General features: G+C 56.6%; 3 protein-coding genes and 1 long non-coding RNA gene across 5 annotated transcripts; 2 read left to right on the top strand and 2 right to left on the bottom strand.

Moving 5' to 3' along the window:
* Positions 1-205: 205 nt before the first annotated feature.
* On the bottom strand, positions 206-9,079 carry LOC128758468 (ankyrin repeat and SOCS box protein 2-like). Its single transcript, XM_053864423.1, has 10 exons — positions 6,804-9,079; positions 6,636-6,746; positions 6,407-6,576; positions 5,552-5,707; positions 3,854-4,099; positions 3,593-3,764; positions 2,780-3,341; positions 2,559-2,712; positions 2,306-2,445; positions 206-2,140 (listed from the first exon to the last, which is right to left on the bottom strand). The coding sequence occupies exons 1-9, from the start codon at positions 7,511-7,513 to the stop codon at positions 2,309-2,311; spliced, it is 2,418 nt and encodes an 805-aa protein (XP_053720398.1). The 5' UTR covers positions 7,514-9,079; the 3' UTR covers positions 206-2,140; positions 2,306-2,308.
* On the top strand, positions 264-13,307 carry LOC128758474 (uncharacterized). Its single transcript, XR_008414491.1, has 3 exons — positions 264-6,475; positions 6,546-6,682; positions 8,765-13,307. It is a non-coding gene; the product is annotated as an uncharacterized LOC128758474 (long non-coding RNA).
* Positions 12,740-14,758, bottom strand: mrpl46 (mitochondrial ribosomal protein L46). Of its 2 annotated transcripts, XM_053864427.1 has the most exons (5): positions 14,613-14,758; positions 13,938-14,198; positions 13,627-13,828; positions 13,374-13,544; positions 12,740-13,031 (listed from the first exon to the last, which is right to left on the bottom strand). In XM_053864427.1, exons 2-5 carry the CDS (start codon positions 14,178-14,180, stop codon positions 12,784-12,786), a joined length of 864 nt encoding a protein of 287 aa, XP_053720402.1. In that variant the 5' UTR covers positions 14,181-14,198; positions 14,613-14,758; the 3' UTR covers positions 12,740-12,783. The 2 variants fall into 2 exon arrangements, with proteins under 2 accessions (XP_053720402.1, XP_053720401.1); XM_053864426.1 differs by lacking the exon at positions 14,613-14,758 and having other exon boundaries at positions 13,938-14,220.
* Positions 14,619-15,870, top strand: mrps11 (mitochondrial ribosomal protein S11). The gene is made up of 6 exons (XM_053864428.1): positions 14,619-14,788; positions 14,887-14,937; positions 15,011-15,109; positions 15,164-15,293; positions 15,395-15,460; positions 15,719-15,870. The coding sequence occupies exons 1-6, from the start codon at positions 14,691-14,693 to the stop codon at positions 15,824-15,826; spliced, it is 552 nt and encodes a 183-aa protein (XP_053720403.1). The 5' UTR covers positions 14,619-14,690; the 3' UTR covers positions 15,827-15,870.
* The last annotated feature ends 21 nt before the right edge of the window (positions 15,871-15,891 follow it).

The following is a 15,891-nucleotide window of genomic DNA, read 5'->3' as shown; positions in this document are numbered from 1 at the left end:
CTCGTATATGTCACGGTCGTAGGTTGGACATTGTTATTATGTGAGAAGAAAAGGCTGAGATAGAAAATGAAAAAAAGCCAAATATGTTCTCGACTATTTCTGCCACACTTAACCAAATATGAAGAACTCAGGACAACACTGGATGTTCGCTGGGCTTCAGTATTCAAATCCTTCGATTCGGTGCCCCTCCAGTGACCATGCCTCTCCATCAGTACACGCACACACTCACTGACTTCATGTGTCTCTGCTTCTGGTTTCAGAACACGCGTTGTGTTGGAACTCCTGTTGATGAAAGGAAGCATTTAGGAGCGGGACGCCGGACCAAAAGATGAGAAAACTGCGTTCTCCCATGATGTTGTGTATATATATATATTTTTATTTCCATTTCTCTTCTTTTTTAATGAGAGCACTGCTATCCATCTGCTGCCATGCTGTTGCACTGTGGAGAGGAATGTTTGGAGTGGAGGTGCGGCGTGTGTGTGTGTGAGAGAGAGGGGGGCGGGGCTGGGCTGGACGGCCATGCTGGTGGCTGGGCCACGCTGCGGCCGTCCAGCCTTCGCTGGCCTGGCCTCCTCTTCTCTCGGAGACACCTTCAGGGTTTGCTGTTTTTCTCATAGAAACTTGAAAGGAGTAGAGTACACTGGAGCGCCCCTCCAACACTCGTCTGGCTTGGCTCCTCGTCTTTTGCTTTAGCAGCATTGATTCAAATTCACCTGTCGTTTTAGGGAGATTCCTATTTTTATACGCCTTTAATTTAAAGCCATTTTTTGCCAACCGCTGAGAAATGCTTGTGAGTCAATGTGGGTCCAGGATTAGTCTCGTGATGGGCTTCAACACCGACCCTGATCAATGGATGGCAGGCATTTGTGGGCCTCCTCGGCACACTGTTTGCTGTGGTGTGGCACTGAGGGCGTTTTCACGCATGGAGGTCCAGACACCGTCTGCTGTTGAGTTTGAGAGAGCTGCTTCTCCACCCTCATGCTTCTGGGAAGTGAGTCCAGTGGAGAGCGTGACTCGAGTCGTTGTTGACACGTTCCCTCCCACCCACCTTTGCCTCACTTCAATTCAGTTGTGCTGCGTGTATTTGCCAGGACTTTTTCAAACCAAAAACGGCGGCGTCCTGACGTCGCTGCGCTTCCTCTGTTGCTTTTTGCTCTCCAGCGCTGACACGCCAAGACTTGAGCCTCGGCCCCTGCGCCTCCCGGCTCCGGGCCGGAGCAGACGCAGTATGAATGTTGCCACAGGCGCGGTGCAGGCTGCACGTCATGGTGTCCTCATCTGCATGTGACGTCGTGTACCCTCCATGTGTCTCGTGCCCTGACGTGTACAGTGGAATGTTTTTGGAAGATCAAGTCGATTCAAGCCACGAATGTTGGTGCGGCGCGTGCCTGGGTTTGTGTGTCAAACAGCGACTGTTGTGGTCGCCTGCCGTCATGTCTGTGTGCGCGTGTGTTTCACATGGCAGGAGGTCACGTGTGGTGACGAATCCGCCAAGTCAGCGCAATAATCTCCACCGAGTGTGTCCGACTCTGCCGGCGGCGGTTCTCTGTGTGAACAGCAGGGGGCGCTGCGAGGCTCCAATGTGACGTGGACTTGTGCTACACTGAAAAGGCTCTGATTATTTATGTACCATTTCTGGGAATGTAAAATCGTTTTGTGTTGAAAGGAAATATTTTTCATCAGCTAAAGTTTCAGGACCAGCATCAACAAATAAATGTCTTTGATGTTTTAACGCGTGCCTCTTCTTCCCGACACGCGAGCACGTGATCCACCGGGATGGGTCCGTCGGTGGAGGTCATGTCAAAGCTCCGCCACACGGGGGCAGCATCTGGTCGCTTTGTCCATGCAGCTCTCAGTCTTGAGCTTCCCGTGGTGGCGGCATGCTCCACTGGCTTCTTCCTGCCGCGCATCAGGGTCAACTCTCACCCTGCTCGGGTCGCTGACCCCTCAGGAACCCTGGCCCCCCCGTGATCTGCCACGACGCTGGTCGGTGGAATCGCTTGTGTCGCCTCCGGCCAGCTTTAGCAGAGTCGCGTGGTGACGGATCCGAGTCAAACGTGTGTCTGTCTCTGCAAGTCTGGTCCGCACACGTCGCTCCCTCCCCAGGTGGTTCGGACCAGTGGTCACGATGACATTGGCCCTGACAACAACAAATCACACAGCATGAGCAGCTTCTCCGCCATGAAAACGCAGATCAACATGAGGCTGAATGAAGCCACTGTAAAAGAAATGTATTTTCACATAGTGTTGACAGTGAGTCCTGCATGTGTCCTCGTGCTGACGAGGCCCTGGGCCTGTGACCCACATGTCAAAGGACGTCGGCTCCTTCCTGGTGTTGGAGGAAGGAGATCAACCTGGCAGGAAGAGGCAACCTGTGAAGGTGACGACGCTGCACCCGGCCAAGGATGCGCAGTCTGCAGAGCTGCAGCAGGGGGCGCGGGGGAGCTGGGCACGCACGCACACACAGAGAGAGAGCCCGTCAGTGGCGGCGGCGGCGGCGGCCTGATGCTGCGCTGCAGCTTCCGCTGCGAAGCGACTCACTGACGTGCGAGACTCACTGGCTTTGTCCTTGATGACCCCCCAGTCTGGGTAGCTGTCCAGGTGCTCCTGGAGCCGGGAGCACAGGGTCACGTGACCGACGTAGTCCAACAAGACGTCGATGATGGGCCCGGACCAGCGGCAGATGCTCGGGGCTGAGATCATCTCGCAGAACTGCCAACGACAGGAAGTGGCGTGAGCGCGCGGCCGAGCAAGCGAACAGACGAACCAGCGCCGGCACCTGCACTCCTTTCCTGCCGCGGTCGCGAGCGTCGCTCCCGCCCGGAGAGCGGCTCGTCCCGATTGGCGGGTGCGGAGCGCTGCCGTAGGCGCAGTCGAAGCAGGGGCGCGCGCGCCCCCCGTTGTCCAGCAGGTACTTGAACAGCGGCAGGTACTTCATGGAGAACATGTAGACGGCGGGAAAGGTGGTCGGGTGCGTGGGGATCTCGGCGTTGACGTCGGCCCCGTGCTCCACCAGCAGCGTGACGGTCCGGATGCAGCCCTGCCGCGCGGCCACCATCAGCGGCCGCAGCACGTCCAGGTTGGGGTCCGCGCCGGCAGCCAGGAGCGCGCGCGTGGCGTCGACGTTGTTGTTCAGGACGGAGAAGTAGAGCGCCGTGCTGCGCCGGTCCTCGTAGAGCTTGGAGCGCTCCTCCGAGAGCTGCGCGTTCACGTCGAACCCAGCTCGGATCAGGACCTCCAAGACCTGGTCTCGGTTGCGCTCCACAGCCAAGTGCAGCGGGCTGATGCCGGTGCGCCGGACCCGGGCTTTGCTGGTCCTGGGGATCAGCATGGACACAATTCTGCCGCGGAGAAGACACGGGGATCAGAGGAGGGAGCGCGTCACAGTCCAGTGAAGCGTCACTTTGAGCAGGATATTCAGCACGCCAATGTCAGGCCCTTGGCACTGACGGGACCCTGACAGAGTGCTGTGGTGGGTTTGATCTCCACATGGACAACGCTCATGTAACGGGCCAAGAATGGATGGTACTGAAACACTGGTGGTCACGTGACGCCCGCTTCGCTCGCCCTCATCACAGAGAGAGACACCTACGTGTCGCTCCCGCGCTGCGCGGCCACGTGGATCGGCAGCAGCCCAGTTTTGCCCGGCCTGTTGGCGTCAGCGCTCTGTGACAGCAGGAGCTCCACGACGGCCTCGTGGCCGTTCTTGGCCGCTTCATAAAGAGCCGTGGCGCCATCTGCCGCTTCCGTGTTCACATCGGCCCCTGACACACCGAGCACAAAGACCTTCATGCACAAGTCGGTCACAAGGAGCGCGCGAGCAAGCTGAGGGACGGAGGACATTCAAGGTCACCATGTTTGAGCAGGCAGCGCAGCGCAGCCACTTGTCCGCTCTGAGCAGCTGTGAAGGTGGGAGTGATGCCGTAGATGTTCGGCAGGTTGAGCTTGGCGCCGGCCTTCAGCAGCATCTCACAGATCTCCACGTTGTTCCGGGAAGCCGCCTCCTGCAGGGCAGTCCAGCCAAAGTGACACTGGGCGTTGACCGAGGCGCCGTGGTTCAGCAGAGCCGCCACCAGGGCGCCGTTGCTCCGCTCACAGGCTGACACACACACACACACACACACACACAGGTCCAGGTTAGGCTCCTGGTTCGATCATCTGGGTTTAGATTCCAGACTTTGTTGAAAGGTCCGGGACAGGAGAAGAACCCAAACACGTGAGTGAGTCTTCCAGACATCTGGATTCCAGGTCGATGACACAGTGGTGTCACAGAAACTGCAGCCACAAAGAGAATGCTCACACTGGCAGACTCACACACACACACACGTTTGTATTGCTGTCCCTGTGGGGACATTGTGAGGTCTCTCATTGACATCACCCTTTCCCCAGCCTCCCACACTTAACCATCCAAAACACCAGGCTGGACTGAACCTGGACTCTGAGCCAAACTAACAGCCACTGATACTGACCCAGCTGTCAAACTGAGGCCTGACACAGTGAGGACCGGCCAAGACAAACTCACCCAGGTCCTCACAAGGCCAGACATACAAGAACAGCCAACACACACACATGCACAACACTCAATGTAGTAGAGTTGTCACCAGTCGTCAGTAGATGAAACCAGTACCAGTGAATTCCTGTGATTTAAACATCTTCATCTACTGGCTCTCTCTCTCTCTCTCCTCTGTCCAAACCATCTCCATCCAGCCTCTCTGACTTGGTCTCCTGAAGACCTGAGCACATGTGCTGTCCCTCTGATCCTATCATCGTCCTGCTCTCACTCCCAGAGAGAAGCTCAGCATCTTCATCTGTGCCTCCTCCAGCTCTGCCTCCTGTCTTCTCCTCAGTGCCACTGTTTCCAAACCATACAACGTTGCTGGCCTCACCACCCTTTTGGACCCTTTCCCTCTCATCCTTGCCCACACCCACATCACACCTGAGACTTTTCTCCAATGATTCCATCCTGCCTGCAGCCGCTTCTTCACCTCTTCCTCACACTCTCCATGGCCCTGGACAGTTGACCCTCCACCTACTTTATCTCTGCGTCCTGTAGCTTCACCTGTCCACTTGGCTCCCTCTCATTCACACACAGGGATTCTGTCTTACTGCGGCTGACCTTCATTCCTCTCCTTTCTAAGGCAAACCTCCACCTCTCCAGCGGATCTTCCACTGGCTCCCTGCTCTCACCACAGATCACAGCGTCATCTGCAAACATCACGGTCCAACCTGTCCATCACCACAGCAACAGGAAGGGTCTCAGAGCGGAGCCTTGGTGCAGTCCCACCTCCAGCTTGAGCTCCTGTGTTCCACCTGCAGCACACCTCACCACCGTCTCCCACACACGTCCTGCTCCTCTCCAACCTGCTGCTCTGCCACTCCAGACCTCCTCACTGCACCAACCATGAGGGATCCCAGTTTGAGCCCAATCCAAAAGCAAATATTGACAGGACGCCAGATGACTCAGCAGGGCTGTCACTGAAACCCCTCTGTGTGCATCTACAGTGGCGAGCTGGTCGAACCGTGGGCCTGACGGGAGGCGGGTTGTGCTCACCTTTGTAGAGTGGCGATTCTCTCTCGTGGTTGCTGATGTCCGTGTTGGCGCCGTGCTCCAGCAGCAGCTCCGCAGGGCTCAGGTTTTCGCGGCTGGTGGCGATCAGCAGGGCGGTTTCTCCACGCTCGGTTTGTTGGTTCACCATTCCTGGCTGAGCTGAGAAGATGGCAACAGACACTGAGTCATTGTTGTAGGTGCAGACCAACGGGAGCGGTGCATTTATTCTACAATATGAATATGGTTGGAATTGTTTGTGCTACGAATAGAGAAGTGATTCACAGAGTGGTGCGTGAGGAAGAGAGAAGTGAAGCAGCCATTGAAAGTCATTCACTCCAGGGTCCAAGGTCAGACGGAGGAGGCTGGAGAGGGCCATCTTCTCCAGAGCTGGTCCTCATACGAGGCACCTGGGGGAAGCCCGTTGCCATGGTGACGTGGCTGAGGACCAATCAGACGAGGACGGAGCCCAGGTGGAGAAACTTTGGTGGATAAAGGGGTCACGACCTCTGAGAGTTTTGGGTGGCTCCACCGGGCGCAGCTGCTGAGCCAGAACTCATTTCTGGGACACAACCCGTGAACGGACGCGCAGAGGTGCACGGCGTGAGGTGGATTGGATCACCAATATTGTCTTCTGCTGATTCCAGCCAGCTCCAAACTCTCCAACAGGCTGCTGCATTGGCAGCGAGGCTCACCTTGGACCGGTGAGTGAATGTGAAGGAAGTGTTCATGATCCTGTCAGAGAATGTGCTGTGTAAATAGTGGACCCGCCGACTGGTGCTGGTGGGTGTGACTCAGATGAAGAAACTGTCTTTGTCTCCACAGCCGTGGGTTCACCTGGCGTGGCTCCGCCCCCCTCACCTGCCAGTAAGACCTCCAGGCAGCGCCCCCTGTCGTAGAAGGCGGCCTGGTGGATGGCCAGCCAGCCAGGTTTGTCCGGCAGCAGCGGGTTGGTTCCTGCACGCGTCACCAGCTGTTTGACCGTCTCTGCGTCACCCAGGCGGACAGCTTGGAGGAGAGGCTCCTCCACCCTGCAGAGAAGAACCAAACCAGCCGGGCTGACACAGACGTGGGACACACAGCCACGTACTCCAGAGGCTCCGGCGCCACGTGCACCAGGCTGCCGTCGTGTCTCCGGTAAGCCACCATGCGCTTCCCCGAGCCGGTCACGAAGCAGCTGACCACGCCGTCAAAGGTGTCTCTGCAAGCAAAGGCCGTTCAGGCTGGAGACTCCCACCATCATGAGCGCCGCACTCACGGGTCCGGTGGCTTTTCCATGGGGGGGTTCGGGGAGCTGTAGTGAGCCACGGTCTGGTTTGGAGCCGGAGGCTGAGGGCTGCGACGCTGGGTCACGGGAGGAGACGCGGCGCGGGCCTGGCGCTCGCTCAGACTTCGCTCTATCGCCAGCTGAATCAGCTGCTCATCGCTCCAGTCGCTGTAGAGGGAGAAGTCCTGGAAGTCCTCCGAGCACAGGTCGCCGCCGTCGGCCATAGCTGCTCTGAGGAGAAGCAGGCGAGACGTGTTGGACCTGATGAGGAGCCATGGAACACGCCGCTCAGTAACTCGGGCCACCATCGGGCCTGTTGCCTTGGGTCGAGCCGCCGCCACCTTACGCCGTATGTTCTTCTGTCTATCACCCTGGGACACGGCCGCACTTGTGCACTGTGTGGAGGAGCCATTAGCAATGCTACATGCTAAGGTGCTGAGCTGCAGGGTGACTGAGAGAGAGTGGTGTAGCCAGCCCTGAGGAGAAGGTCTGTCTGTCTGGTGTTTTGGGTCGGAGCAGGAATACGATGGAACTGCTGTGCCGCATGGGTCTCCTGCTCTACGGGCATTTACAGCCACTATGGACACATCATACGTCATAGATACCAGCATGGACGGCTGGTGCTGCGCTACACACCTCGTGGTGTTTGACACGTCAGGGAGCGTCCTGGATGACAAATATGACAAGCCACGCGCATGCATGACTGAGCTTCAGAGCTCACCTGACACACACACACACACACACACACACACACACACACACACACACACACACAGACACACAGACAGAGGCAGAGACAGACAGACACAGACAGAGACAGAGACAGAGACACAGAGGCAGAGACAGACAGACAGAGACAGAGACAGAGGAAGCCCAGCGCAGCATGCAGCCACATGCAAGTGCACAGCTATGAAGCGAGCGTATTATTGAAGGGTAAAGAGGAGAGAATCATGAAACCTGCTGCTGCGCTGGAGGTCCTGCAGTCAACACAGTGCAAAGTCTCTTAAAATAGCTACCAGCTGACTTGAGAATGTTCTAGTGACCCAACCTGAATATAGCACGCGTGCACCCGACACACACGCCCCCTCATGTCTCTCTCTCACCCCCCAACACACACACACACACACACTCTTGTATTTCTATCTTTGTTGGGACATTGCTGTCACTTCGTCCCCTGCCTCTCTCTCCACAGTGAACCATCCAATAAGCATCCAGAGAACCAAGGCTGCTGTGAGAGTGGCAGCCAGTTCGGCCGCTGCTGCTCTTTCTCAGCTTTCGGTGTTTTCAGTTGGTTTGTTGTCTGTGTGGACATGCTGGACCCAACGTGAACAGAGAAACCCTTGTGTCCAGGGACTCTGCTCATCTGGATCACAGTTAGCATGGCGGCGATGCAGCCCAGCTGGTGTCCCCCGGTACTGAGCAGGGCAGGGGCCACTGGGCCAGCCGAGGTTTCCCTCAGCTGAGCGTCCATCCTCATTCAGAGAGGTCGGGGTTACAAGCAGATCTGGTGGGGGTTCGGTCAGCGCCAGAATGAAGTGTAAAATGAGATGCCAGAAGTTTGTGTCTGGCAAGTGCACTGGCCAGTGGAGGGCCCGGCCCCCGGCCCTGTGGGGCCACAGCCACTCCGCTTTTATTTTGTTCCCTTGACTCCCGTTTCTGTGTCTCCCTCCTTCCTTCCTGTGTTTGTGGAGCCCATCATCCTCTGGTCACCTGTGTGTAAAAGCACCAGGACTCCAGCAACGCGGGCCGGGTCGTTTGTTCCGTCCGTTCCTCTCTACCCGCGTACGTTTTATCCCACGTCTTGAATGATCTTCTGTTCGCCACTCTAAACCCTGGTGCTCATATTTGGACTCCGTTTCTTCTCCCTGCGCCGCGTGGCTTCTTGGTTTTCCTCCTGTCGTCTCTGACTCGTGTGTTCGTGTTGATGACCTCCATGGTTGACTGTGTTTCAGTGCTCACCGTCGGCTTGTGTTCCTTCATGGAGGAGCTTGAAGACAGCTGCTTCCGCTGAGTGCTCCCCCTGTCTGGAGGAGCATCCCTCCTTCCTACAGTCAGAAGAGCGTCATGTTGAGCCTCCTCACATCAAGCTGTTGCATCAATACACACCTCTAATGTGTCCGTTGACTCGTGAGAGTGGCCACCAAAAACCCACCGGCTCAAATCCAAACGAAGGTCTTCCCTGCCAGAGGAGTGTCACGACCCTGCTGGAGCTGTGGCCCCGCCCATCTCTGGCCGGCTCCATCACTCCTCCTCCTCCTCAGCCATCACTGTCCCAGAGGTTCCTGAGCTTCCTCGTTCCTTCACTTGGGGGAAGGTAGACAAACTCAGGCTCCACTCCGGCTGTGTGGAGCGGTCCTGGTTCTTCAGTTCTTGGTCCTGGTACTCATGCTGGAGCACAGTGAGGTGACCTCAGCCATGGTCTCTGCCACTGCTGTTGGACTCAGTCTCTCATGAGACAAAGCATGGTGAAGCAGTTCATTCAGTAGCAGACACCTGGATGAACATGATCATCAGTGAAGTCGATCATGACTTTTATTGACCTTTAAAGCGCTCAAATGGCGCTGTTTTGGCCCGTGTGTGGGCAGCTCTGCCAACTTCAATGTAACAAGATGTGAGGAGCTCATGATTCAGGTTCAGAACATTGCCCAGATTGTTCCAGGAGTCCGTCTCCATGCTGGAGCCTGTTTTCCAAACTAGAACCAGAAGTGATCCTCATGCAGACAGCAACAGTGCAGGCTTACGTAGGACAAAGATCTCTTTTCCTTCTTAGGGTCCGTGTAATATTGAGGGTGCGCTCTATAGTACGGACAATACGGTAGTCATATCTTTCAGCTGGATCCATGTCTGAAGATGGCGTACTGAGACACGGCAGACAAGGAAGACTGGATTGCAAAAGTCCTCCTCCGTCACATCCATGAAGCTGCAGGCACCTTCAGGATCCCACAGGCCTGCTCAGCCATGCAAGGAAGCGTCTCAGAGTGTGGGACACGCAGAGGACTGCATGCCAGAGCAGGGGAACAGAAGACCGGTCGGCTGTTGCCAGGTAAGCCACCAACACCGGCGTGGATGATTCCGGCCCATTTGAGGTCAGTCCAGGCCGCGGCAAAGTCACGCGCTATGGTGAGCTTTCCACGTGTTGGAGCGCTTCACTTCAGAGGTGGCACACTCCCTCCACACCAGCTCATGGATTCATGCTCTACGCCACTTTTTGTACAACAAGTGTCTGTTCTTCGGTCGCACGACGGCGCTCGTTGTGTCGGTGCTGAAAGGGAGTTGAAGGAGTCCATAAAAGATGTGGACCAGGCCAAGATCAGACAAGCGATGCTGGAAGAGGACACGGCCGCTGCGCCCCATCGGGGAGGCGTCTGGGAAGGCCAAATAAGGACAGTCAGGAAGCAGGCCTGGAGCCCAAATCATCTGCTGTTGGTGAGAACACAGCCAGACATTCCTCCTGGTGTCTTCTCCAAGGACCAGCTCTATGCACGGAGGCAAGTTCAATATATGGCAGATTCATTCTGCCGCCAGGGGACCCCAGAGTACTAGGCCCTTCTGCAAGAGAGACGAAGACGGAACACGACTAAGAGGAACTTAACCTCCGCGCCACCAAACTCCTGGTTGAAGGGAGGACAATGCCAGACTCCAGGGGAACAGTCCGCAGTGTCTGTGTCGGAGAGAGCCATTAGACCGAGGTACGTCTCGTGGACGAGGCATCATAAAGGCTCGGAATGAGATTGATAGATCTATCTGTCTCACAATAAGGGGCCTGTCATGTTCCAGTGGATGAGTGGAGTGCAGTGCTATTAGGTCTGTCTTACTTATGGCTGGCTACTGCTCGTCTCACTGGCTGAAGAAGGCGCACCCGCGCACGTGACGTGTGCGCGTGGACGTGTCCCGGACGCCTCAGAAGCAAGTGAGAGTTGTGGACCGTGCTATCGCTGTTTTGCTTTGGAATACTGTCCTGTTGTTACCCACTGGGATCTCCACAGATCCCGTGCACTCTGACGCGCGCCGACCACAGGCTCCACGTCCATGATGTCACAGACCAGCGGCGGTGCGCTCGCAGCAGTGGACTGGTGCTCTACTGGAGGACTTGTCGCTGGTCATTCTTAAACAGCAGGAAGAAAACGTCAACAATGTGAAATGAAATTCTTCTTTCCGGTGTGACCTCAAACGTGTCAGTCTGTCAGCACCAAATCCATTCTCACACACCTCTGCTGAGCGACTGACTCCATTCATGGACGTGAACTACCCCGCTGACTTGAGTCCTACAGAGGCAGGACAGAGCCAGCACTTCACTGAGTCCCACAGATCCGCTCAAGTCCCTGTGAAACCCGGAAGTGACTCGACCACTGGAGTCTCTGCCTCCTGAGGTGGATGAAATGAGGACTCGTGCTGCCTCGGGTGACTCATGGCTCGGGTCACTTGGATGACCTCAGGAAGAAGGACGACATGATGAGGTGGAAGCTGAGAGGAGGCCGAGGAGCTGGAAGAGTTGGGTGAGGTGGAGTCCGCTGCCCCTTGACTCACCCGGCTCCCACCACCATAAGCCACTCAGGAGCACACCAGAGGGGGCGCTGTCGACACGCTCCGTCCCCACCCTGGCTAGGGTCTTATTTTGAAAGGGTGTGAAGGGAAGTGTGTTGATGAGTTCAGAGCTCTGTCAGAGAGAGCGCCACCCTCAGTTGACACGCCAGTAATCCCCAGAGGAGCAGAGCTGCAGGACGCGCCTCCTCTTGGTCTGGTGTCGTTCACGTGAAGCACTGCTGCTCTTCACACCTGCTCAGGCTCACAGCCTCCTCCTGATCTGATCTTCAGTTGCACCAAGCAGCTGATGGTGTGGAGATAGAGATGCTGAAGCAGCCGTCAGAGTTGAGTCTCTCCCAGACGACACCACAGCTGCACTGCTGCTGCTGCTCTGCTCCAACATCCAGGCTCTGGTCATCAGCCCAGCAGGGGGGGAGCATCTCTTCCTCCTCAACAGCAAGTCCTCACTGAGTCATCGTCATGTCATCTTCAAGTCAACATCAAGTCATCTCCAAGTCACTGTCATGTCACCAGGTCATCTTCAAGTCAACATCAAGTCATTGTCAAGTCATCAGATCATCTTCAAGTCATCGTCATGTCATCAGGTCCTCTTCAAGTCAACATCAAGACTTCACCAAGTCATCTCCAAGTCACTGTCATGTTACCAGGTCATCAAGTCATCTTCAGGTCAACATCAAGTCATTGTCAAGTCATCAGATCATCTTCAAGTCATCGTCATGTCATCAGGTCCTCTTCAAGTCAACATCAAGACTTCACCAAGTCATCTCCAAGTCATTGTCATGTCATCAGGTAGTCCTCAGCCGCCCGGGCAGAACTACGGAGGCCTGGAAGTGACACGCATGTGTCCATATTTTGGGATGTGACTTGCATGACTTCAGAGTGAAATCGTGATGATCACCAGGTTTCATGGATAACTCTCTCTCGCTCGAGGGAGCACAGGCGCCATGGACCAGGAGCGGGCGTGGCGTGTCCTCCTGAGCACGAGGCACTCGGTCAGATGGAGGGATGAGATGTAGCACACCGTGACGGAGCCCTGGGAGACAGACAGGTGGATGTCATTCACCACTGGAGCCCACTGATCACGAGATCGACAGGAGGAAACACCTGCATGTCGCATCCAGGCCTCCGTACAAGGCACCTTCCATCGCGTGGAAAAACCAAGACACCTTCCCGCGAGGCCGACGAGGGGGCGGAGCAACCCTCGGAGCAGGGCTGATGGCTCCGGCGCCCCCTCTGGTGGAACCTTGTCAGTGAGAGACAGTGAACTGACCACTGCCGTTACACAACTTTATTTCTAGACGACCCGCAATGGTTTTTTACATCCGGTCCTGAGCAGCGCCCCCGGACCACTAAGCGACTGAGGACACAAACCAGCCTTCACCACACAACAACGACAGCGAGGAGAGGAGGCTGAGAGCGTCCCGCCTCACAGGTCCAGCAGGAAGCGGTCCACCTTGGCCTGGTACTCCGGTCTGAGGAAGCGCTCCAGCTCGCCTTTCCTCAGCCACAGGCGTGAGGGGTCAGAGGTCACGGCGGCGCCGCCGTCGCTCAGGTAGGCTTTGAAGAAAAACACCTTCACCCCTAGGAAGGTGTCGGTCCGGAGCGCCCGGGGGAGCTTGGACTTGTAGACCCCGCACGGAGCGTTGCCCAAGAAGGTGGTCTTCAGGTCGGCACCTGCAGGAGAGCGACAATCAGGGTCAACATCTCTGGGCTCATGAGTCCAGACTCCACATCCTGAAGCCAGCGCTGCTGAGCCGGACTTCGGTCCAGGGAGGGGAACTGATGAGGTCTTCACCATCCCGTCTGCCTTCCACTCCCAACAGGGAAGACAGGGAGAGACACGGCTCAGTTGCTATCACTGGATTTGGCTTTTGGATGAGAGCAGTTGCATCCACCACGCCAATCGCTGAACCCGTTTGTGACGAGTCAAGTTAGGATCAACGAGCAGGTCGTTCCACTCGGTGGTGACACCGATGTCATCAGAAGGCGACAGCCTGGTGGTGATGTCAGCGGTACCTGGCAGCTCCGCGAGCGCTCTCTGGGCTGTCAGCTGCAGAGTCTCTCCCTCCTGCCAGCGAGTCTGAGGCAGCAGCCACTGGTCCTGCCCCTCCACGCGCCGCTGGGTCAGCAGCACCAGTGACTGGGCCAGGCAGCGGCGCGGTGACGTCAGGTCCTGGTCCACGTGCGCTGCAGAGAGAGAGCGAGAGAGATGCGGTCAGCAGAGCAGAGCAGAGCAGAGCAGAGCGCGGCGCCGCTCCCCGCCGCTCACCTTGGACCCGGGCCTCGGGCTGGAAGCTCCTCATCTTCTGCTCCCACGCGTCCTCCAGGTCCTGCGTCAGCACGATGTCCTGCTCTTTGGGGCTGTCGTCTTCTTCCGGGTCATAGTCGTCCGACTGCTTCCGTCGGAGTCGCTCGGCGTCTTCCAGCAGCCGCAGCTCGTGGTCCGACAGGAGGCTCCTCTCCAGCTCCATCTGTCGGGCGCCACAGACACGGCTCTGTACGCGCGCTTCACAGGGCACCGCGCGAGCTGCTTCACGAGGACGTCAACATCCAGCGAGACAGTGGCACCGGGGGACTCACCTGCTGCATCAGGCCTTCGAACTCCTGCTCCACGGCACTGCTGTCCGCCGAGATGACCGGAAGCCTCTGGACACACACCGCTGCCGCCAGGCTCCACGGAGAAGCCTTCCCACTCGACGTGTTTGTCTGTAACTGACACTGGTGTAACCAACTCCTGCTCGAGTGTCGCGCCGCGGCGGCTCCGTGACGGGACCAGGAGCGGAGCAGAGCCCGAACCGCCGTCCTTCCACCGGGGAGCGCCATCTTGGAGTGCTGCCTTCACTGTCCGGACATGGAAGGCACACAGGACCACTCTTTCAGCGTCCGCCGACATAAATGTGACATATATTTTTATTGCTTTTGAAAACAACCACACGCATAATTGGTGCATTTATTTTTGCTGTGTTGGTATTCATATTTACATGAAGGATAATAACGTTTTTAAAACAAGACGTCAAAATTGAAATGTACGAATATATTTTCTGCCCTTGAACGCAGCAAACTTTGGCCCACAATGCCGTTCGGCTTCAGAACGTACCAACTTCAAAACTGGATGAGACTAAATAATAAAAAAAAAATCAGTATTGCCTATTAATTATAGTATATAAATCTATATTTTAAAGGCTAAGCTATGGCCACTTCATGTCTGCCCGTGTGATATGCGATGACATTTCGATGACTATTCGGAGCCTTCACCCCTCCGTGTCGTCATCAGTGGCGCGTCCTGTTCGCTCCAATGTCGCGTCAGTTGTGTCCTGGACTCGGTGGACAAAGATGTTGAGGTTGAACTGCGCTCTCGTCAACGCGGCTGCTCAGCTGAGCAAGATGAGTCGACAGTTTGCGGCGTCGGTCAACGCGAGCGGGGGCGTTTCGTGAGTGTTCGAAAGCTTCCGTTGCTCATGTCCTCCCGTGTTTGCTAACCGCGGCTAACGCTCGCGCCTGGTCACGTGCGTGTTGTGTGTGTCTGAAGGCTGCAGAGAGCCGTGCACGGAGGCGCCGCCAGGCTGCAGGAGAGCTTCAGGTCAGTCTGCTCGGGCCTCGCTTCTCCCAGCCGGAGAGCCAGCTCACGGTCTGGATGATGCTTGTGTTGCCAGTCACTTCCCCCCTCTGCCGGGTCAGGACAGTCCACTCAAGTGGGGCGGGAAGAGCTACGATGAGCTTCCGGTCGCTCACATCAAAGCCACGTACAACAAGTGAGTGCGAAGCGCCTGCGGCTCTGTCACAACCACTGACGCGTCTCCCCGCAGCACACACGTCCAGGTGACGGACAGCGCGGGCCAGTCGCTGGTCAGGACCTCCTGTGGCACGGAAGGTTTCAAGAACATCAAGAAGTCCACGCCGGTCGCCGCTCAGACGGCGGGACTCTCCGCCGGCGCGGTGAGTTGTGGGTCTGGGTTCCGGGTCCGAGGGTCACGGCCCAAACCCTCAGCTGAAACCTGCCCTGCCGGGTCTGACCACGCTGTCCGTCCGTCCCTCAGAAAGCCACGGCCAAGGGAGTGACGTTTGTGCGAGTGGTGGTCAAAGGTCTGGGCCCGGGGCGTCAGGTGAGTCGCGTGACTGCGGACGCTCTGTCCTGAACTGCAGTCGTGTGAATCCAGGTGGTTTTGTGCTGGATTATTGTCAACTTATTGGCAGCTTCCATTGGAGCTCCTCGTTTGCTGGATTTATTTTAGAAAGACATTTAAAAAACATATCTGTTTAGGTTGTGTGTGTGTGTCCCCTATATCAATGACATATGATCATTAGCCACACATGCCCAGAACTCTGATTTGGTCTCCATCGGCCGGTCTCTTTCTCCTCAGTCGGCCATCAAGGGGTTAACCATGGGGGGTCTGGAGGTCGTGTCCATCACAGACAACACGCCGGTGCCTCACAACGGCTGCAGGCCCCGCAAAGCTCGTCGGACATGAAGATGTGTGTCGTCGCCACTGCTCAATAAAGGTTTTGTGTTGAAGCTGGTGGGCCTCGTTCTTTA

The sequence above is a fragment of the Synchiropus splendidus genome, chromosome 5 (genome assembly GCF_027744825.2).
Source record: "Synchiropus splendidus isolate RoL2022-P1 chromosome 5, RoL_Sspl_1.0, whole genome shotgun sequence".
Classification (NCBI taxonomy): domain Eukaryota; kingdom Metazoa; phylum Chordata; class Actinopteri; order Syngnathiformes; family Callionymidae; genus Synchiropus; species Synchiropus splendidus.
Note: the sequence above shows the minus strand (reverse complement) of the source record. Positions and strands in the feature narration are given on the sequence as shown.

What these genes read in the sequence shown, in the direction of transcription:
- LOC128758468 (XM_053864423.1), bottom strand. Translation starts at nt 7,513, where the DNA reads ATGCATGCGCGTGGCTTGTCATATTTGTCATCCAGGACGCTCCCTGAC. An exon ending in GCGCTGCCTGCTCAAACATG is followed by an intron (nt 3,765 to 3,853) that starts GTGACCTTGAAT and finishes TCGGTGTGTCAG; the next exon opens with GGGCCGATGTGAACACGGAA. An exon ending in GCGGCAGGAAAGGAGTGCAG is followed by an intron (nt 2,713 to 2,779) that starts GTGCCGGCGCTG and finishes TGTCGTTGGCAG; the next exon opens with TTCTGCGAGATGATCTCAGC.
- mrpl46 (XM_053864427.1), bottom strand. Translation starts at nt 14,180, where the DNA reads ATGGCGCTCCCCGGTGGAAGGACGGCGGTTCGGGCTCTGCTCCGCTCC. An exon ending in TCGAAGGCCTGATGCAGCAG is followed by an intron (nt 13,829 to 13,937) that starts GTGAGTCCCCCG and finishes GGCGCCCGACAG; the next exon opens with ATGGAGCTGGAGAGGAGCCT. An exon ending in AGCGCTCGCGGAGCTGCCAG is followed by an intron (nt 13,032 to 13,373) that starts GTACCGCTGACA and finishes GCTCTCCTGCAG; the next exon opens with GTGCCGACCTGAAGACCACC.
- mrps11 (XM_053864428.1), top strand. Translation starts at nt 14,691, where the DNA reads ATGTTGAGGTTGAACTGCGCTCTCGTCAACGCGGCTGCTCAGCTGAGC. An exon ending in AACGCGAGCGGGGGCGTTTC is followed by an intron (nt 14,789 to 14,886) that starts GTGAGTGTTCGA and finishes GTGTGTCTGAAG; the next exon opens with GCTGCAGAGAGCCGTGCACG. An exon ending in GTCTGGGCCCGGGGCGTCAG is followed by an intron (nt 15,461 to 15,718) that starts GTGAGTCGCGTG and finishes CTTTCTCCTCAG; the next exon opens with TCGGCCATCAAGGGGTTAAC.